Source organism: Schistocerca cancellata, chromosome 2 (assembly GCF_023864275.1).
Source record: "Schistocerca cancellata isolate TAMUIC-IGC-003103 chromosome 2, iqSchCanc2.1, whole genome shotgun sequence".
NCBI classification, from domain to species: Eukaryota; Metazoa; Arthropoda; class Insecta; order Orthoptera; family Acrididae; genus Schistocerca; species Schistocerca cancellata.
In genome coordinates, this window is record NC_064627.1 from 549,074,783 (window position 1) to 549,097,589 (window position 22,807).

Here is a 22,807-nt window from a genome sequence, read left to right on the forward strand (position 1 = left end):
TGCATTATAATGGTTTATTTGACAAATTGATTTTCGGGTTATTAATCCATCATTAGTAGCATCTGACACAGAGGGAAAGGAAACCAACTGTATGTACACGATTTCTACAAAACGACAACTGCAGTTAGTAGCAGTAACATATGTCTCCTCACATTATTTGCCTCTACAGGAGTGACGTGATAGGATATGAAATCTGTTCTGTAACATATAAGGTTGTCATGTATATTATTGCTGTGAATTCTTAGGGAGTGGCATTCCTTGACAACGTTTGTCGTAACTAGTGTAAACATGGAATTGACAGGTCAACTAGTCTACATTACCTGCCTTTTGTTATTTCTAAGATCATATTTATAATTATTTGGAACATGCATTCATATATGTAAATTACGATTTTGCGTCGCGCGGGATAACTGTGCAGTCTGAGGCACCTTGCCACTGTTCGCGCGGCTCCATCCGTCGGAGGTTCGAGTCCTCCGTTGGACATCGGTGTGTGTGCTGCCCTTAGCCGAAATTAGTTTAAGTTAGATTAAGTGGTGTGTAAGCCTAGGTACCGATGACCTCAGCAGTTTGGTCCCATAGGAACTTACGACAAATCTCCAACAATTTTTTAACAATTGCTACATGAAGATAGAACATACAAGATATATAAAGTTGCAAAATGATCCAACACATCACATCAAATTAGACTATTTTACAGGGTTAAAAAACTGTTGAAATTTTGTTCAAAATGGTTCAAATGGCTCTGAGCACTATGGGACTTAACATCTGAGGTTATCAGTCCCCTAGAACTACTTAAACCTAAGTAACCTGACGACATCACACACATCCATTCTCGAGGCAGGATTCGAACCTGCGACCGTAGCGGTCGCGCGGTTCCAGACTGAAGCGCCTAGAACCGCTTGGCCACTCTGGCCGCTGTTGAAATTTTGTATATATGAATCTATTCGGTGAAACTGTTTGTTCATTAAGTTACAGCCTCTGCTTCCTCTCCGCACAGCGGCCTCTTCCTGAGCCCAACACCTCCGTTCCCAGAATGCCAGTCAGCTAATCTCGACTATCGCACCATGCATGGCCCCTGCCGAGTTCCCGCACGACTGCCATCTGCTTACACCGTAGCGCAGGCACTGGCCTCCAGCATATGTACTTGAATAGCGAAAATTGAAACCAACAGCTGTACTGTAATTCAAACGACGTTTATTCAAAACATAGTTCCAATTTCGACTCGGAAAAGAGTCATCTTTAGGCCCCAAGCATAATCTGCCATCAGCGTACGAACCACAATGAGGATGACCAATGGAGTCTTCAAGTGTAAACAGTGCAACATATTAGCCATATTAAGCCAGTATGTGCAACCAAGAAAGTAGAGTGCAGGGGGCAAAATCAAATGCATTCCGTAACTTCTAATAACAAGCCCAATAATGGTCCAACTTAAATTCATGCATTTACTCTCGGTCGTTGTCACTTGCGCTCCACACACCAAATATGTTTCTAATACCTGTCATAAACGTAGCACTCAAAACCTCATCAAGCTGTGTTTGGTCCTCAACCCTGGCGCTGTGCAGCTCTGATTTCAACGCATCGCCCTGACTCGATCCATTCACACAGTCTGAAGACAAATTCCCGACACAATTTCATTAGGCGTATACTCTAAGTTTACTAAACTCACATAGTTCAATAGAACTCACACCTCTAAGCTCCTTCCTCTCATCAGAGCTCCTGCCTCTTTCTTTTATTTCCTTAAATCTTAAGTCAGCCACAAGACTTACAAGGGAATGGTCAGACTTGTCATGTCGAAACCTGTGTTGCTTTTTTTACCACTGTGAGTTAACATTGCAAGAAGTCTGTATGCAGAATTTTAGCTGCTGACATGACCTGGAAGTCTGTAAACAATTTTATGAAGTAAGACATTATTGTCGCATGGTTTCCGCGCTTATAACTGCGTCTTGTACAACCCTGACCTCTCTCGCTACGTTATACCAACGCCATCTAGGGACAAGGTGGCGTTAGCTACGCGCCGCTCTCTTGCCACAGAAGTGAGAGAGCTGATTCCCCCAGCGAAAGCGATCGTATGATAATGAAACATTCGTTGACAAATATGGCTGATATGTTATCTACAACATTCTTTCCAAATAGCTATGAAATAGACACAAATAAATATACGGTTTAGAACACGTCCAAATTTTATTTCTTGTAATTACCGCAAAAATGCGAAATATTGATACAATGTTCAAAACATAGGTTTTTTTGTGCACCAAGAACATACAAGCAAAGACTACATATGGCAGCCCTGCGAATCACAGACGTTGTTAGATGTCCGTAGACAAAACTGGGTTGGTGTTAGGAATGAATCAGGCGTAGTATCAGTATATTTCGACGAGTGCCACACATATTTACAGTAATCAAATTCTGAAACCGTGGGGAGGGGGGGGGGGGGGGAATTGATAATGTACTACTGACTGCAGCTTGAGAATATTGTCACGGTGATAGACAGGAAATTGCAATGATCTGCAGTGTATGAATGGGTGAGTGCAGTCGTGGACTGCGCAATCGCCTCAATATGTTTTTTCCCTTTGAATGACAGTGTTCTTTCCGCACGCATTTCTTTTTGAAAACCTGACTGACCTGCATTGTACACGTACGATTCACAAAAACTAGCGATCTCATTTTTTGCATTCGTAAGAAAAGCTCGATACAAATTTTGTTATTTTTCTTGCCACAATTTTATGTGATCTTTTGAAGCGACTAATCAACTTCGAGAAGCTGTAAATTCTTTAGCGCCTATCGCGTTGGCAATCTCTAACGCCCAATCACGCAAAATTGTATCGCTGACACTAAATGACTGTTGTCTGGCATCGGTAAATAGCTCAAAAAGTCGCGCATTTATCTCCGTCGCAATTTCCAGTCGACTCTTACGCCGTCCAGCGACTTCCTTTTTCCATCTATACAATTCACGTTCAGAACGGACAAAGCGATACTTATTTTGAACAGTACTGACACGTAGGCGTTTCTTACCACTTTCGTTCAACCAATGCGTCACCGCTTTTTCTTTGTCTGATAAGGTAATTGTAGTTGCTGGTGTTACTTTCGGAGATAATTGATGATGGTACGTGACACTATCACTCGAAGAGTCTTCATGGGTGCAACTTTCGTCGGTGTCTTCGTCGTCTGTAGATTCACAGTCTGCAATATCGAGTGTTTCAGTTGTTTATAGCCACATGTCTGCGCCATTTACATGCTCGTCTATAAGTTTAACAACCATATCGCACAAACCGTGCAGCGATATTCCTCTTTAATGAACGCCGCGGTAAGACGGACGCACTTCCCGACCATGCGCACAACGCTCGCGACTCGCCATTTCCAGGGGTGGCCAGCTGTCACTGCAAGCGCCAAGCAGGAAACACAGCCATGTTCGTGATTTTTTTTAGGTGACTTCCAGTTCATCTCAGCAGCTACAATTTTGCATACGGACCTTTTGCACAGTTAAGTAACAGTGCTAAAAAAAGCAATACATGTTTCCGCATGACAAGTCTGACCATTCCCTTGTTAGTCACATCAACTGACAAATTTTTGTCATCAAAATTATATGTCTTCTATGGCACGTAATCCCCCCAAATTCTATAAGTCCCTCCAGATCCTTAGTGCCATGCAGTCTGCCTCGCCTTCAGTATACACCTCCCATCCCCCACGCAGATCCTCTACGACCTGATTCCTTTCCCTCATCTGCTCCTATTCCTCGAACATATCCACATACTCTACACCTCCCGTTGCCTTGATCCACCTCATCCCCTGGTTGCTCCTCTCCTCTCCAACCTCCACCCTCTGCTGTGCCTTCAATGTTGTGTCCCCCCAACCCTTATCTCTGCACCATCATCTCCTTTCCCAAGGTGGCTTCTGTCAACTTCCCCTCCCGGATGATGCCCTCTCTCCCTCCATTTATCCCTCCTATCAACTCTGATCCTCATCTCCCCCTCCTTTCCTCTGTCCTTTCCCCGGGCTCCCTCTTCCCCCCCTCCCATCCCGTTTTTTTCCCCACCTACCCTCTCTCTGCTTTCCTTCTCCCCCCCCCCCCCCCCGAGTCCTTTTGCATTCCCGTCCTCTGCCTTTCCCCACTCCCTCTCGCATCTTCCAGCCCCCCCCTCCCCCAACCTCTCCAACCTCTTATGAGTCCTTGTCCTCCGTCTGCTCCTTCCCCCCCCCCACTTCGATTCTCCTCTCCTCCCCCCCTTTTCTTTCCATGTTCTGTCCAGCTTCCCCCTGTCTGCCCTCGACTGTGGTGTATCATATTTGTGCCAACTTTTTAGTGCAGTGTTCAATTGAGTGTTCAGTGTTGTGCGTCTTTCCAAAGTGTTGCGAACAAAAATCATGTTGTCAGTGGGTGTGATTTTTATATCTCTTGCAAACAGAAACCAGACTGTCACCGTGTCTTTTAATTGTCTGTCTATTATTTTACCTGTCTGCTTCCTGTGTATTTTATTAGCATCACCAATCCTTTGTTTTATGATTTAAGTTCCACAATTTTCCGCCATTTTAACATTTAAGTCACCGATTTTATCACCTGATTTTATTATTTACTATCTTCATTTTTTAAAACAAATTGTGTAGGCTGAAGAGCAGCGTACTAAGCTGATGCCAGCCCGCCCCCTTCGGGGGGAATCGAAACTCAATAAAGGATAAAAAACGGCACATAAATAATGATAAATATTCTGATTTCTTTTTAAATAAGTTGATCTTTTTAGTGGCAGATTCCAGTTAAAGATATTTTTTCCATAAGCACGAGCAAATTTATGACCATCTGCTTGCTGTAGTCTGCCGCAAATATGAGGAGCAGGTGAAAGCGTGGTGAAGCTTTGAGATGTAGTTAATACAAAAAAAATGGTTCAAAAGGCTCTGAGCACTATGGGACTTAACTTCTGAGGTCATCAGTCCCATAGAACTTAGAACTAATTAAACCTAACTAACCTAAGGACATCACACACATCCATGCCCGAGGCAGGATTCGAACCTGCGACCGGAGCGGTCGCCCGGCTCCAGACTGTAGCGCCTAGAACCGCACGGCCACTCCGACCCGCTGTAGTTAATACATAAAAAATATATTTTGAGAGGGTAAACTGAGGCTTATTCTGTTTCAGCTAGAACTAGTTTAGCGTTGAGAACACACTGTGTAGCAAGAGAAATGATTCTGCCTCTACTCAGTTACGCAAGAGTGCAGGAGTTGTGGCGTGTTGCAGGCGGGTGAGGCGCTGATGCAGGACGCTGTGGACGTGTTGTCCGAGGCTCTGTTCCATCAGGACTCGGAGCGACCCCTACACGCTGAGAGCCTCAAGTGCGACGGCCCAGCCTGGAAGCGCGGCCAAGGCGTTCGACAGGCCCTGCACGACGTCAGTACTGACACCTGCTACTCTCTCTCTCTGGCTGTTGTTTCACACTGTTCATTTATCTAAACTATGGCAACCATATTTCCTTATTTATTGATACAATTTTTCTCTGTCAGCTAGACTGCACAACAGTTCTTAAATTTCCACATAATAATACACAGTTCATTTCTCTTTTATACCATAGAACTATAATTTTTTACAGGGTTTCATTAAAACCCTGAAACTGATACTAAATGAGAAGTAGGAAAGGTACTGAATTAACAGTGGTAACTGATTGTGAGACGAGAAAATAAAGAAGACTGGAAAGGCTGAAGATGTACATCATTCCGTTACTAACGCAGTCCAGGTATAGAGGCTTAGGAATAACTTCGATCCTGGTATCCCTGGACAGCATGTGTCGCTAGACTACTCTAAACTTCAGGTCATCGCCGAAACACCGGGGAGTTAGGTTACTCTTAGCAGCGAAGGGCTACCAACTTGCCTTTCCGAATCTGATGTCACCACTTCACTTGTGTTTCTGCTATATGTTGAGCACAAACTGACATCTGCAGCGCACAGTACCCAAAGGAGCCAAACAAATTTTTTCTTAAAATGGAAAGTAGGATTTACGGAGAAGGTGTCAACACTGCCAACCGACAACAGACCAACAGCCGCTACACTCAGCAGTCGTGGAGGTGATGAAAGTTCTGAGTGACAACTTTTTCTGAGTCATCAATCTTTTGACTGGTTTCATTTGGATGCGGCCCGCCACCAGTTCCTCTCCAGTGCCAAACTTCTCATCTTAGATTAACATTTGCAGCCTACATCCTCAATTACACTCCTGGAAATTGAAATAAGAACACCGTGAATTCATTGTCCCAGGAAGGGGAAACTTTATTGACACATTCCTGGGGTCAGATACATCACATGATCACACTGACAGAACCACAGGCACATAGACACAGGCAACAGAGCATGCACAATGTCGGCACTAGTACAGTGTATATCCACCTTTCGCAGCAATGCAGGCTGCTATTCTCCCATGGAGACGATCGTAGAGATGCTGGATGTAGTCCTGTGGAACGGCTTGCCATGCCATTTCCACCTGGCGCCTCAGTTGGACCAGCGTTCGCGCTGGACGTGCAGACCGCGTGAGACGACGCTTCATCCAGTCCCAAACATGCTCAATGGGGGACAGATCCGGAGATCTTGCTGGCCAGGGTAGTTGACTTACACCTTCTAGAGCACGTTGGGTGGCACGCGATACATGCGGACGTGCATTGTCCTGTTGGAACAGCAAGTTCCCTTGCCGGTCTAGGAATGGTAGAACGATGGGTTCGATGACGGTTTGGATGTACCGTGCACTATTCAGTGTCCCCTCGACGATCACCAGTGGTGTACGGCCAGTGTAGGAGATCGCTCCCCACACCATGATGCCGGGTGTTGGCCCTGTGTGCCTCGGTCGTATGCAGTCCTGATTGTGGCGCTCACCTGCACGGCGCCAAACACGCATACGCCCATCATTGGCACCAAGGCAGAAGCGACTCTCATCGCTGAAGACGACACGTCTCCATTCGTCGCTCCATTCACGCCTGTCGCGACACCACTGGAGGCGGGCTGCACGATGTTGGGGCGTGAGCGGAAGACGGCCTAACGGTGTGCGGGACCGTAGCCCAGCTTCATGGAGACGGTTGCGAATGGTCCTTGCCGATACCACAGGAGCAACAGTGTCCCTAATTTGCTGGGAAGTGGCGGTGCGGTCCCCTACGGCACTGCGTAGGATCCTACGGTCTTGGCGTGCATCCGTGCGTCGCTGCGGTCCGGTCCCAGGTCGACGGGCACATGCACCTTCCGCCGACCACTGGCGACAACATCGATGTACTGTAGAGACCTCACGCCCCACGTGTTGAGCAATTCGGCGGTACGTCCACCCGGCCTCCCGCATGCCCACTATACGCCCTCGCTCAAAGTCCGTCAACTGCACATACGGTTCACGTCCACGCTGTCGCGGCATGCTACCAGTGTTAAAGACTGCGATGGAGCTCCGTATGCCACGGCAAACTGGCTGACACTGACGGCGGCGGTGCACAAATGCTGCGCAGCTAGCGCCATTCGACGGCCAACACCGCGGTTCCTGGTGTGTCCGCTGTGCCGTGCGTGTGATCACTGCTTGTACAGCCCTCTCGCAGTGTCCGGAGCAAGTATGGTGGGTCTGACACACCGGTGTCAATGTGTTCTTTTTTCCATTTCCAGGATTGTATTTCCTGGGTGTATTCCGATCTCTGTCTCCCTCTCCAGTTTTTACCCTCTACATTTTCTTCTAGTACTATGGAAGTTGTCTTAAGCGATATCCTATCATCCTGTAACTCCTCCTTGACAGAGTTTTTCACCTATCCCTTTCTCCGCCGGTCATTTGAACAACCTCCTCGTGCCTTACCTTATCAATCCACCTAATTTTCTACATTCTTTTGTTACACTTCACCTCAAATGTTTCGAATATCTTCTGTTCCGGTTTTCCCACAATCCACGTCTCACTGTTGTACAATGCTGGATTCTAAACGTACATCCTCAGACATTTCTTCCTGAAGTACTAGTACACTAGTAGATACTAGTAGACTTCTCTTGGCCAGAAAAGCCCTTTTTTCCAGTGCTAGTATACTTTTTATGTCCTCCTTGCTACGTTCGTGATGGATATGTTGCTGCCTAGGTATCAAAATTTCTTAATTTTTTCTACTTCTTGATCATCAATCCAGATGTTAAGTTTCTCGTTGTTCTCATTTCTGCTACTTCTCAACACATTCGTCTTTCTTCGATTTACCCTCAATCCATATTCTGTACATCTACATCTACATCTACACCCATACTCCGCAAGCCACCTGACGGTGTGTGGCGGAGGGTACCTTGACTACCTCTATCGGTTCTCCCTTCTGTTCCAGTCTCGTATTGTTCGTGGAAAGAAGGATTGTCGGTATGCCTCTGTGTGGGCTCTAATCTCTCTGATTTTATCCTCATGGTCTCTTCGCGAGATATACATAGGAGGGAGCAATATACTGCTTGACTCTTCGGTGAAGGTATGTTCTCGAAACTTTGACAAAAGACCGTACCGAGCTACTGAGCGTCTCTCCTGCAGAGTCTTCCACTGGTGTTTATCTATCATCTCAGTAACGCTTTCGCGATTACTAAATGATCCTGTAACGAAGCGCGCTGCTCTCCGTTGGATCCTCTCTATATCTTCTATCAACCCTACCTGGCACGGATCCCACACTGCTGAGCAGTATTCAAGCAGTGGGCGAACAAGCGTACTGTAACCTACTTCCTTTGTTTTCGGATTGCATTTCCTTAGGATTCTTCCAATGAATCTCAGTCTGGCATCTGCTTTACCGACGATCAACATTATATGATCATTCCATTTTAAATCACTCCTAATGCGTACTCCCAGATAATTTATGGTATTAACTGCTTCCAGTTGCTGACCTGCTATTTTGTAGCTAAATGATAAAGGATCTATCTTTCTGTGTATTCGCAGCACATTACACTTGTCTACATTGAGATTCAATTGCCATTCCCTGCACCATGCGTCAATTCGCTGCAGATCCTCCTGCATTTCAGTACAATTTTCCATTGTTACAACTTCTCGATACAGCACAGTATCATCTGCAAAAAGCCTCAGTGAACTTCCGATGTCATCCACCAGGTCATTTATGTATATTGTGAATAGCAACGGTCCTATGACACTCCCCTGCGGCACACCTGAAATCACTCTTACTTCGGAAGACTTCGCTCCATTGAGAATGACATGCTGCGTCCTGTTATCTAGGAACTCCTCAATCCAATCACACAATTGGTCTGATAGTCCATATGCTCTTACTTTGTTCATTAAACGACTGTGGGGAACTGTATCGAACGCGTTGCGGAAGTCAAGAAACACGGCATCTACCTGTGAACCGGTGTCTATGGCCCTCTGAGTCTCGTGGACGAATAGCGCGAGCTGGGTTTCACATGACCGTCTTTTTCGAAACCCATGCTGATTCCTACAGAGTAGATTTCTAGTCTCCAGAAAAGTCATTATACTCTACAGAGTAGATTTCTAGTCTCCAGAAAAGTCATTATACTCGAACACAATACGTGTTCCAAAATTCTACAACTGATCGACGTTAGAGATATAGGTCTATAGTTCTGCACATCTGTTCGACGTCCCTTCTTGAAAACGGGGATGACCTGTGCCCTTTTCCAATCCTTTGGAACGCTACGCTCTTCTAGAGACCTACGGTACACCGCTGCAAGAAGGGGGGCAAGTTCCTTCGCGTACTCTGTGTAAAATTGAACTGGTATCCCATCAGGTCCAGAGGCCTTTCCTCTTTTGAGCGATTTTAATTGTTTCTCTATCCCACTGTCATCTATTTCGATATCTACCATTTTGTCATCTGTGCGACAATCTAGAGAAGGAACTACAGTGCAATCTTCCTCTGTGAAACAACTTTGGAAAAAGACATTTAGTATTTCGGCCTTTAGTCTGTCATCCTTTGTTTCAGTACCATTTTGGTCACAGAGTGTCTGGACATTTTGTTTTGATCCACCTACCGCTTTGACATAAGACCAAAATTTCTTAGGATTTTCTGCCAAGTCAGTACATAGAACTTTACTTTCGAATTCATTGAACGCCTCTCGCATAACCCTCCTCACACTACATTTCGCTTCGCGTAATTTTTGTTTGTCTGCAAGGCTTTGGCTATGTTTATGTTTGCTGTGAAGTTCCCTTTGCTTCCGCAGCAGTTTTCTAACTCGGTTGTTGTACCCCGGTGGCTCTTTTCCATCTCTTACGATCTTGCTTGGCACATACTCATCTAACGCATTATGTACGACGGTTTTGAACTTTGTCCACTGATCCTCAACACTATCTGTACTTGAGACAAAACTTTTGTGTTGAGCCAACAGGTACTCTGAAATCTGCTTTTTGTCACTTTTTCTAAACAGAAAAATCTTCCTACCCTTTTTAATATTCCTATTTACGGCTGTACTCATTAGACTGTTCATTCCATTCAACATATCTGTAATTCTTCTTCACTTTCACTGAGAATAATGGCATCAACTAACCTTGTCATTGATATCCTTTAACCCTGAATTTTATTATCACTCTTGAACATTTGTTTTATTTCCGTTATCGTTTCTTCGTTGATAAATTGAACAGAAAGGGCGAAAGACAACAACCGCCCCTTAGACCCTTTTCAATCCGAGCATTTCGTTCTTTGTCTTTCGTGTTGTTTCCTCTAAGTTCTTGTGTATTACCCATCTTTCGCTATAGCTTACCCATGTTTTTCTCAGAGTTTAGAACGCCTTGAAGCACTTTATACTATCGAACACTTTTTTGGGTCCGAAATGTTTAGATTTTGTTCTTCTGAAATTCTAATGGTATGGCGCTAGTCTCATACATTCTACTCACCAACTTCAATAGTCGTTTTGTTCCCACCTCCCACAATTATTTTATAAATTCCAATGGAATGTTACTCATTCCTTCTGTCTCATTTGATCTTAGATCTTGCAAAGCTCTTTTTAATTCTGATTATAATACTGGATCTCCTATCTCTATCCTGTAGACTTCTGTTTCTTCTTCTATCAAGTCATCAGACGAGTTCTGGCCCTTATAGAGGCTTTCAGTGTGCTCTTTCCACCTATTCGCTCTCTCCTCTGCATTTAAAACGGGATTATCATTGCACTCTTATACTATTCCTGAATTTCCGTGCACATTTTTGTACTTTCTGCTTTCGTTGATCAACTGAAGGATTTGTTCTGTTATCCATGGTTTCTTCGAGCTTACTTTCCTTGTACCGACGTTTTTGTTTCCATATTCTGTGACAGCCCTTTTTAGAGGTTAGGAGGGGACAGATTGTTCCCTCCTCATTATAATTTTACGTGATATTCAGTGGCTAATTTCATAAAGAAGTAATTGTCACTTGATAAACTGATTAATGCAAGACCTTGAGACTATAGTGAAGAAATGGACAACCTGTGTTCATTTATTGAACTCCATAATACACTTTCTTTTAAGTATCCTACTGTGTGGCTACGCATTATTTGGATCTGATAAATGGAAGTTCGTCTTCTGGATGTATTAATTCAGAGATAGGTTCGCCCTCCACTTCAGAAAGAAGAGCTGGGCGATCACTGTGTCGTTGCCGTTTGATTGAATTCATGGTCTGCACCTCGGAGAGATCACACGGAACCTATGAAGGTGTCAGTCTTGGCAAGCAGATATTATTTCTGGGATGAAGTATACTTTGATATATGTGACCAATCCGTTCTCTTTCAGGCGATTTATAGTTAGAATAACGTTACGACAACTTTTTGCAGTAATTTTGATAGTCAGTTTTACGGACAGAACTTTGCTTTCAGATGAAAGCATGCAGACTCACTCCATTCATTAGTTTCAACGTAACCTTTCGGTTCCTTAAGCACACATGAATAGGAATAGCTTTGCAATTCATTTAACTTCATTAATAAAGTTAACATTTAGTGTTCTGAGTAATTTCGGCCTATTTTCCTTTGTAATGTGTGCCTCACCGAAGCAGGTAATGAACAATGCGGAAGATGGTCGTATCGTGTGAAATCAAACAGGTTATGAATGTGTTAAGTGTGAAATATTTAATGCTGAAGGCGTGTGAAGTTATTTGTTGAAATTTCATGAATATATACGGTCGGTCTTTGCCTCTGTACTGCCGAACATGGCGGGAGACCGGAGCGTTACGTCTTAACTTAGTTTAATGAGTAGGAAAAGCGTGTGAATTTTGGCATAGATGTAAATCCAAGACGATCAACGTGTGGAGTAATAAATTATGCCATTAGTTTCAATCATTCACGTGGTGACGAACTGCACAGTCAATGAGTTTACTGATCGTACTTAAGGACAGCTAAGTCGAGGTTACTTGTGTGTGAATCGTGTGAGAAACTTTACTATTATCCAACGGGGTGTAAATAATTGAGGTGAGTGAACTTAATGACATGCGTCTGCCTTTGAAAGGAGATGACTGCACAGTCAACAGTGAATAGCGCGCTCTTGATGAGATTAAATGTAATCGTGTGAAGAAATTTCTAGGATACATTAATTTAATTTTCTTTGTGCATGTACGTCCATGTTCGTGTCTACCTGCCCCCGTTTTCTGCCATTAGATTTCGTATTGTGGTTTAAAGTGATGTTATTGATACCCAATTCCCTGGTTGCAAGGATTGCTAACAACGAATGAATATGAAATAGGAACTAAGGATGACGCTCCAGCACAGGGTTCATTATGCTAGCCATATAATTCCTTCCCCCTCCACTGAGCACAGAATAATGAAGAGAGGGCGCGCGGAGCTGCCGCGAGGTTTGAGGCGCCATGTTACGGACTGCGCGGCGTCTCCCGCCGGAGGTTCGAGTCCTCTCTCAGGCACGGGTGTATGTGTTGTTCTTAGCATAGGTTAGTTTAGGTTAGTTTAAGTAGTGTGTAAGTCTAGGGACCGATGACCTCAGCAGTTTGGTCCCTCAGGATTTCTCACACATTTCGACATTTGGTCAATAACTAAGAGACCACTAATTTAATAAACTGGGTGCCCTCAACGCAAGACAAAAGTGTTCTTTCAGATCTCACTATTACAAGTTTGTCATGATTTTGCTCTTGTCCTATGTTTAGAGAAATGATAAATTTTCCGATAAAATTAATTGTGCAAAAGTAATTATCTATTGTGTTTCGCGTAATAATCTGAAATCTCACCTTTTCCACCGTGTTCCAGATTTCCTGAAGAGGGTAATTCCATTCTCATTGTAACTAGTCAGCCAGTGTTTAAAAATGATTGAAATCATAGTATGTAGACCGTATTGGAGTGTGATATGAAATATTCTTCTTATCATTGTGAATTAACTAATTATTTGTATCGGGCCGCCCCCTTTAATTGAATCATTGAATCACAGAAGACATTTTAATCGAAATATATGCACATAACACACTAGCATAGACTAAGGAAGATAATCAAGAGAGACAAGAGGACAGGAGTCTTTTAAGATTTCCATCCAACTTCGGCTTAACTGCCTACTGAGCTTTTCATTATCATAGTATCTATACTCTCAGAGAACTTCAAGCATATTTCTTCATTCCTTAGTACTTCCGTATCCCACTTCTTTGGCGTTGATCATTCCTCAGTAGTCCGTTAACCTTCAATCTACTCTCCGTCATTACTATATTGTGATCTGAATCTATATCTGCTTCTGGGCACGACTCACATTCCAATATCAGATTTCGGAATCTCTGTCTGACCATGATGCAATCTAACTGGAATTTTCCTGTCTCTCCTATCCTTTTCCAATTACACCTCTTCTCTTGTGATTCTTGAATAGAGTATTCGCTGTTGCCATCTGAAATGAATTACAGCACTCAATTAGCCTTTTTCTTCTCTCGTTCCTCTTACTACCAAGCCCATATTCTCTACTTGCTACTTTCTGCTCCCTCCCCTACAACCGCGTTCCAGTCCCCTGTGACTATTAGATTTTCGTCCTCCGTTGCGTACTGAACTACCCGTTGAACATTCTCGTATACTTTCTCTATCTCATCATCTTCTGTTTGGCTCGTCGCGATGTATACTTGAACTACTGTTGCCGATGTTGGTTTGCTGTCGATTCTGATGATAATAGCTCTGTCATTGAACTGTTTACAGTAACTCACTCTCTGCCCTACCTTACTGTTCATAACGAATCCTACTCCCGTTGTGCCAATTTCCGCTGATGTTGACATTAAACTATACTAGTTAGACCAGACATCATTGTCTTCTTTTCGTTTCACTTCACTGACCTCCACTATATCTAGATAGAGCTTTGGCATTTCCATTTTCAGATTTTTTAGCTTCGCTGCCACGATCAGAGTCTGGACATTCCACGTCCCGACACACAGGACGTTACCCTTCCCTTGGTTATTCAGTCTTTTCTTGTAGTCACCTTAGACTTGGAAGTAAACTCCCGGAGATCCGAATGGGGACTACTCTGAAATCTACGAGGTGCATTCAAGTTCTAAGGCCTCCGATTTTTTTTTGTTCGGATTGGAAAGAGATATTGTCAATACGTCCCAGAGATGGCAGCACCGTACGGCAGATGGAATTTTACCGCCAGCGGCGAGAAAGAGAACTGTTTTAAATACTTAAAATGGCGACGTTTTCCTTACTTGAACAGCGTGCAATCATTGGTTTTTTGAATTTGCGTGCTGTGAAACCAATTGAAATTCATCGACAGTTGAAGGAGACATGTGGTGATGGAGTTATGGATGTGTCGAAAGTGCGTTCGTGGGTGCGACAGTTTAATGAAGGCAGAACATCATGTGACAACAAACCGAAACAATCTCGGGCTCGCACAAGCCGGTCTGACGACACGATTGAGAAAGTGGAGAGAATTGTTTTGGGGGATCGCCGAATGACTGTTGAACAGATTGCCTCCAGAGTTGGCATTTCTGTGGGTTCTGTGCACACAATCCTGCATGACGATCTGAAAATGCGAAAAGTGTCATCCAGGTGGGTGCCACGAATGCTGACGTACGACCACAGGGCTGCCCGTGTGGCATGTTGCCAACCAATGTTGACGCGCAACGACAGCATGAATGGAACTTTCTTTTCGTCGGTTGTGACAATGGATGAGACGTGGATGCCATTTTTCAATCCAGAAACAAAGCGCCAGTCAGCTCAATGGAAGCACACAGATTCACCGCCACCAAAAAATTTCGGGTAACCGCCAGTGCTGAAAAAATGATGGTGTCCATGTTCTGGGACAACGAGGGCGTAATCCTTACCCATTGCGTTCCAAAGGGCACTACGGTAACAGGTGCATCCTACGAAAATGTTTTGAAGAACAAATTCCTTCCTGCACTGCAACAAAAACGTCCGGGAAGGGCTGCGCGTGTGCTGTTTCACCGAGACAACGCACCCGCACATCGAGCTAACGTTACGCAACAGTTTCTTCGTGATCACAACTTCAAAGTGATTCCTCATGCTTCCTACTCACCTGACCTGGCTCCTAGTGACTTTTGGCTTTTTGCAACAATGAAAGACACTCACTGGGACCGCACATTCACCAGCCGTGCTGCTATTGCCTCAGCGATTTTCCAGTGGTCAAAACAGACTCCTAAAGAAGCCTTCGCCGCTGCCATGGAATCATGGCGTCAGCGTTGTGAAAAATGTGTACGTCTGCAGAGCGATTACGTCGAGAAGTAACGCCAGTTTCATCGATTTCGGGTGAGTAGTTAATTAGAAAAAAAATCGTAGGCCTTAGAACTTGAATGCACCTCGTATTGCCAATGGAGAGATCATCATGACACTTTTTCGCTTTCAGAGCACATAAGCTGTGGATACACATTAATGTGACTTTAATGCCCCCCTCCTGGAGGGTACTGTCAAGGCAGACGTGACCATGAGAAAGAGACTGAATAACCAGCGAAAGGATAATGGTCTACGAGACGTGGCGTGGAATACCAGAAGCTCGAAAGTGATGGGGAAGCTAAAAAATTGAAAAGGGAAATGCTAAGGCTCAGTCTAGATATAGTGGGTATCAGTGAAGTTAAATGGAAAGAAAATAAGGATTTCTGGTGAGATGAGTATAGGGTAATATCAACAGCAGCAGAAGATGGTATAACGTGAGTAGTATCCATTATGAACAGGAAGGTAGGGGAGAGTGTGTGTTACGGTGAAGAGTTAAGTGATAGGGTTGTCCTAATCAGAATAGACAGCAAACCAACACCGAAAGTGGTAGTTCAGGTATAAACGCCGACGTCGCTAGCTGAAGATGAAGAGACAGAGAAAGTATATGAGGAAGTTGAACGAGTAATTCAATATGTAACAGGAGTTGCAAATGTAATTGTCATAGGGGACTGGAATGCAGTTATGTGGGAAGGAGTAGAAGAAAGTGTTACAGGAGAATATGGTCTTGGCTCTAGAGCTGAGAGAGAAGAAAGATTAATTGAGTTCTGTAATAAATTCAACAAGTAATAGGGGGTACTCTATTCAAGAATCACAAGAGAAAGAGGTATGCTTTGAAAAGGCCGAGAGATACGGAAAGATTCATCATGGTAGGACAGAGGATCCGAAATCAGATACTGGATTGTCAGGCGTATCCAGGAGGAGATATAGAATCAGATCACAATATATTAGTGATGAAGAGTAGGCTGAAGTTCAAGATATTAGTCAGGAAAAATTAAAATGTGGAAGTACCAAGGAATGAAGTTCTCTAAGGCTGTAGATACTACAATAAGGAATAGCTAAATAGGCAGTATAGTTGAAGAGGAATGGACATTTTTAAAAAGGGCAGTCACGGAAGTTTGAAAGAAAAGCATAGGTGCAAAGAAGGTATCTGCAAAGAAACAACGGGTAACAGAAGAAATACTTCAATTGAACGATGAAAGGAGGAAGTACAAAAATGTTCAGAAAAATTCATGAATACAGAAATACAAGACACTGTGAAATGAAATAAACAGGAAGTGCAGAGAAGCAAAGACGAAATAGCTGCATGAAATGTGTGAAGAATTCGAAAAAGAAATGATTGTCGGAAGGACTGACTCAGCACATACGAAGGTCAAAACAACCTTCGCTGAAATTAGAAGTAAGAGTGGTAACATTATGAGTGCAATGGGATTCCACTGTTAAATGCAGAGGATAGAGCGGCCTCTATGAGGGGGAAATTTTCTCTGATCCGACAGAAGGAGAAAGAGTAGTCGATATAGAAAAAATAGGGAATGCAGTAGTAGAATCAAAATTTAAAAGAACTTTGGAAAAGTTAACATCAAATAAAGTGCCAAGAATAGATAAGATTAGATCGGAATTTGTAAAATCATTGGGGCGAAAGGGCAACAAAACGGCTATTCAATCGGTGTGTAGAATGTATGAGTCTGACGATATACCATGTTACTTTTGGAAAAAGTACTTCAACGACTGCAAGAGCCGAAAAGTGCAAGAATTATCGCACAATCAGCTTAACAGAGTTTTACCTGTCACCCAGTTTCTGCAACTCAGTCCCGAAAAGAAATGCTAGTCACTGTTGTCGCTAGGCTGGAGTTACAGCGCGCTACAATACTTGGACTATCTGATCTGTCCTGCTCATGTACAAGGTAACATAAATGTGCTGAAATCTGTATGGATGGATGGTGCTGGCTCCATATACACAATCTGCCCTAAAAGTACCAAGACTGCTTTTATTCTAGGCGTAGAAGCGACGTCAGCGCAGTAGCATATTGAACTAACAACTGTAAAAGACAGCTCTACATTAGACGAGTCAGTTGTAAGCGGGCGGTGTTAAGTAATGGAAAGGCGACCATGGTGTGTTGTGTCACAAATCGAAATAAAGCAACAAATGACCACCTCTAAATCAAGCGTCCAAGATATTCTCGAGAATTTTTTGAAAAAGAAAGTAGTGCAAAGTCTGTCTCACACACTTTGACTCCAGAAGAAAAGAGGACGTGTAGATGCCTGCTCCGACTTAATTGGAATGAAAAAATACGGACAATTCTTTTCTGTAAACGATCATTACAGGTGACTAGACCTGATGTTATCAATACGAATATACCACAGAACGACAAACAGAGAATGAATCTCTGACGGCTCTTCAAGACCGAAGAAGGTGCGAATGTGATGCACGAGTTGGACATCTCAAAGTCTTGCAGTTTCACACTGTTGTGTGGACTTTCTGTGCGCTGCACTCAAGTGCAGGTAGATTGTGTAAGACATCTGAAGCATTAAAACCAGCATTTTAACGTTTCTCTATTTTTATTTATTAAACCAGACACCAAATTTTTTGACTGGAGGGTATAATCGTTTCCACCTGCAATTTGCATAACGATTCCATTTGTCTATTTTTTATTTAATCGCAGTGCTGAGTATCTTGAATATTATCTTTTCTTGCCAGCACTTCTCCCTCTTTTTGATTTATGAAAGTATCGCGGACTATTTGTAAGATAGCTGTATAACTGAAGCTTAATGTACATTTCATTAAATAGAGAAGTAGCTCATCACATCCTCTGAAGTGATTAGCGGTTAAAATCCTGATTTATGCACTGCATACATTTCATGCAGCTTAAACTACCTGAGCAAGCATCTGAAGGTGGAAATGTCTAGCCGAAATTAACACTGTCGATTTAGTCGCATTTGTACATATAACTCTCAGATAAATGTCCGGCTGACATCACCTATCCATTCGTATTAAAGGGAGTGAATATGAGACGAAAAGGTAACTTCCTACACGTCGAAGTTTGGAAATTTTAACATGGTAGGGAAGCTAGAAACTCTGAAAATGTAAATACAAAGACTCAGTCTAGACATGCTGGGGAACGTAAGGTGAATTGGAAAGAAGGCAATGATTTGTAGTCAGACGAACAAAGAAGAAATTGGTGTAACAGGAGTAGGATTCGTTGTGAATGGGAAGGCAGGACAGAGTGAGTTACTGTCAACAGCTCAGTGATAAGATTCTTATCGCCAGAACTGACAGTAAACCATCGCCAGCAACAACAGTTAAGGTACAGGTGCTGACATCACAAGCAGAAGATGAAGAGATACAGAAAAGCTATGAAGATGTTGAACGAGTATTTCAGGATGTAAAGGAAAGTGATAATCTAATAACGATAGAGGATAGGAATGAGGTAGTAGGAGAACCAATAGAAGAGCAACTTAAAGGACCGTAAAGGATTAGTAATAAAAATGAAAGAAGAGAAAGTGTAATTGAGTTTACCAATAAATTTCGACTAGTAATAGCGCATACACTATTCAAAAATCACAAGAGAAGAAGGTATAATGGGAAAAGGCCTGCAGACGAAGAAAGTTTCCAGGTAGGTTTTATTTTGGTCAGACAGAGATTCCGAAATCCGATGTTGGATTGTAAAGCATAGCTAGAAGCAGATATAGACTCGGATCGCAATGTAGTAATGATGAAGAGTAGAATGAAGTTTAACAAAATTGTCCGGAAGAGTCAATCTGAAATGAAGCACGTTTGTAGTTTACAGGGCTGCGGATGCTGCGATAATGAATACTCTGAGTGTGTGGGTTTTATTTTTGTCAAGTTCCGCAATGGATTGATCCAACAAGTACCCTTTGGCTCCTGCAAGAAACAATTTCCGCCTCACACTACTACAGAAGTCAGACAGACGCTCCTAATGTACCAACAAGAACTGCTTGAAAAAACATTCAGCAACAAATATCTTCTGGAGTCGTCCAGTGTAAGGAAAAGACACAAAAATATTCTATATTCTTACGTAACTAGTGGAATACTTGGGTACTGGAGTACTGCTAGTTAGTGTAAGAAAAACATTAAACGAACGAAAAATATTATTTATTGCAAAGAAATACTGAGAAATCAAGTGAGACTTTTTCTTATAAATTAATAAATTTCCGGGTTCTTTTTGGAACAGTAGATTGCCTCTTATGGATAGGATTGCTATTATTTTACAAAGTATGAAAAGGTTCTTTTCTCCCTTTTCTTCAAGAATGTTATTTACTCTGCAGAATGGCTGAGAGCTGCGCCTACACAACTTGAATAACTTTTCTAGGTACGGTCAAGGCTGTTGCGTGAGAAATGTAATGGAGTGTACTGTTAGGGAGGAAAGATGGGGCTCGCATACGCTGTAGCTCACAATACCGTGAGTTGCGATGACTGCTGCCTGCGTCGCTCGCTGCTGACAAATAACACAACTATCTCTTTCCATCTGGATTGACCTTCGCCAATCAAACTCTCCCTACGCCTTGATGAAGTCAAGGACTGCTATCCACCCCTAGTCTAACTATTGGCGTGGTACACTGGTCAGATAACCAGTCCACCGCGATGCCACTCAATATTCGCTCGCTGGCGATTAACTAGTACTCTGAGTTCATACTGCTCAATAAGTGTGGCGGCCAACACAGTGAACAACGCTTAACCGCGAGCGACTCAATATAGAGTATCACTCTGATTCGCTACCAACAGAGGTGCTCTCCCGTTGAAGTACTGAGGAGAGACTTTGTTCCTCGCTCTTTGCATACACGTATGTGCGCACTCACTCTCGTTACATGTTCCCGCTCCAAGAGCGACCACGGAACGGTCCCTTTTCTGGAAATATTGCAAGGGTATATCATTCGCTGTCTTCCCTCACTCCTCTGGCTCTTTGCGTCAGAAATATTCGGCCAATCAGCGTTGCTCTTTTAAAGGGGAGAATGACGTTTCGTTTACGTCGACCAATGCGGAAATATGTAGCATCTCCATTAGGCGTATACTATCCTCCTGTGAGAACTCCATAACTACGCAGTCGGTCTGTCAAAAAATGCATCTTCTGTGCGCTCCCACACAATGTAGCGGAATCTGCTTTTAAGTCGAACACGGGGGTCGTTATCTCTTCGCTCTGGCAAAAGCTGTCCTTTCTCTGGGCGGTCGCTCTAGCCGAAGTAGGTGTGGGTTGACTCATCCCTCTGGAGGGATGGGCCTCCCAGCGGGATGGTTGCCTCTTTAGAACGAAAATTCCTGTGGCCATCATGTTGTGTATGCCAGCCTCGACTTTTCAACCTCAGTGCACACTTTCGATTTACTTATTATATTTGCATATCGCTTACATGAATTCGTACAAAATTGACTCTACCTTATCGAGTTTGGGTTCGAGTGAAGCATCTTGATTTGCAGAATAGGATTGTGAGGGCGGAATATGTAAGAAATGAATGTCAGGAGACCACGCCACCTTACAATACTACAATAGGTAGTTCAGTTGGAGAGATGTGGACATCTCCAAAAAGGGAAATCACAGAAGTTGGACGCAGAAGTAATAGGTACAAGGAAGATCACTGAGAATAAACCTTTGGTAAAAGAAGAAATATTTCAATTGATCGACGAAAGAAGAAAGTATAAAGACGTTCAGAAAAAGACTGGAATACACAGTGATGTGCCAAAACATTGTGACCACCTACTTAAAAGTGTGTTGGTCCACTTCTGGAACGCAATTCAGCAGTGATTTCACGTGCCATGATTCTACAAGTACTTGATAGGTTTCCAGAGGTTTGTGGGAGCAGATGTCTAGGCACAGATCACGCTTACCGTAATTTACGGGCGGTTGGTTTGCGGGCTCGGATCTGGCTCCCGATAACGTCCTAGTTGGATTTCACCGGATTCAGATGAGCCGAATATGAAGGCCAAGACATCAATATGAGTTCACTATCATTCTCCTCAAACAATTGCTGCACTATTCTGGCCTCGTGACACAGACAATTATCCTGCTGGAAGATGCCACCACTGCTGAGGGAGACATCAAGCATAAGGGGTTACAGGTGATCCACAACTGTCGTGGTGCCTTTGATTACTACAGTATGTCCCATGGAAGTCCACCTGAATATCCACCATAATATAATACTGCTTCCGCCGGCGTGCGTCAGTGGCGCGTTGCACGTTCGAGCAGCCCTTCCCCTGGCTGATGGCTAATCTGGCCACGACCATCGACATTGTTTAACAAAAAAACGGGATTAAGACGACCATGCGACACGATTCCATTGATCTGTTGTCCAATCTCAATTATCTCGTGCCCACTGTAGTCATAATTGAGGATGTTGTTGTGTCAACATGAGAACATGTAGGGGTCCTCCGTTTCGGAACACCGTTTTCTACAGTGGGCGCTGAACGGTGTTCTCCAAAACACTTGCACCTGCGCCAGCACTGTACTCTGTTGTCAGATGAGCCACAGATGGCCGCCTATCCTGCTGTAGAGAGCGGGAAAGCCTCCGATCCCTATGTTCTCTGATGAGATATGGGCGCCCAATTTCTCGTCGCCTGCTCGTGGTTTCAGCATGCTTCACCCATTCTGCATAGGCGCTCACGACAGCAGCACTCGAACAGCGAACCAACTTCGCCGCTTCCGAGATGCTCGCTCCCAGGCTTTGGGTCACAACAATCTAGCTCTTGTCAAAGTCGCTTACGTCGGCGGATTTCCGCATTTGCGCAACTTATCTGCGCTAGAATGATTCCCCATTTGTCTCTGCTCCGCTCACACGCTTCTCTTACCGCGTCACGTGCCTTCAGCGCTACCAAGCAGCATACAACCTCGCGTCAGGCAGTGGTCATAATGTTTTGGCTCGTCAGTGTAAGTCACTTAGGAAATAAATAAATCGGGAGTGTAGAGGAGACAAGATGAAATACCTATAGAAAAAATGAGAAGAAATTGAAAGGTAAATTCTCTTCGGAAGGTTTGACTCAGCATATAGAACAGTCAGAACAAGGTGAATTGAAAATAAAATGCGACAGTGTTAAGAGTGCACTGGGAATTGCGCTGTTAAACGTAGAGGAGAGGGCAGATAGGTGGAAAGAGTGCATTGAAGGTTTGACGAGGGGGAAGGACTGATGCGATAATGTGACAGAAGAAGAAATGCAAGTCGTTATAGAAGACGTAGGGTATCTAGAATTAGGGTCAGAGTTTATGCTAGCTTTGGAAGACACACGATCAAACAAGGCAGAAGGG

At 43.6% G+C, this 22,807-nt stretch overlaps 1 protein-coding gene across 1 annotated transcript in view; it reads left to right on the plus strand.

Moving 5' to 3' along the window:
• Positions 1 to 22,807, plus strand: part of LOC126156153 (glutamate receptor ionotropic, kainate 2-like) — a 281,981-nt gene that overhangs the window by 103,595 nt on the left and 155,579 nt on the right. Inside the window, exon 6 of the mRNA XM_049916279.1 lies at positions 5,229 to 5,378. Coding sequence (XP_049772236.1) covers positions 5,229 to 5,378 — 150 coding nt within the window. The remainder of the gene's footprint in view (positions 1 to 5,228; positions 5,379 to 22,807) is intronic.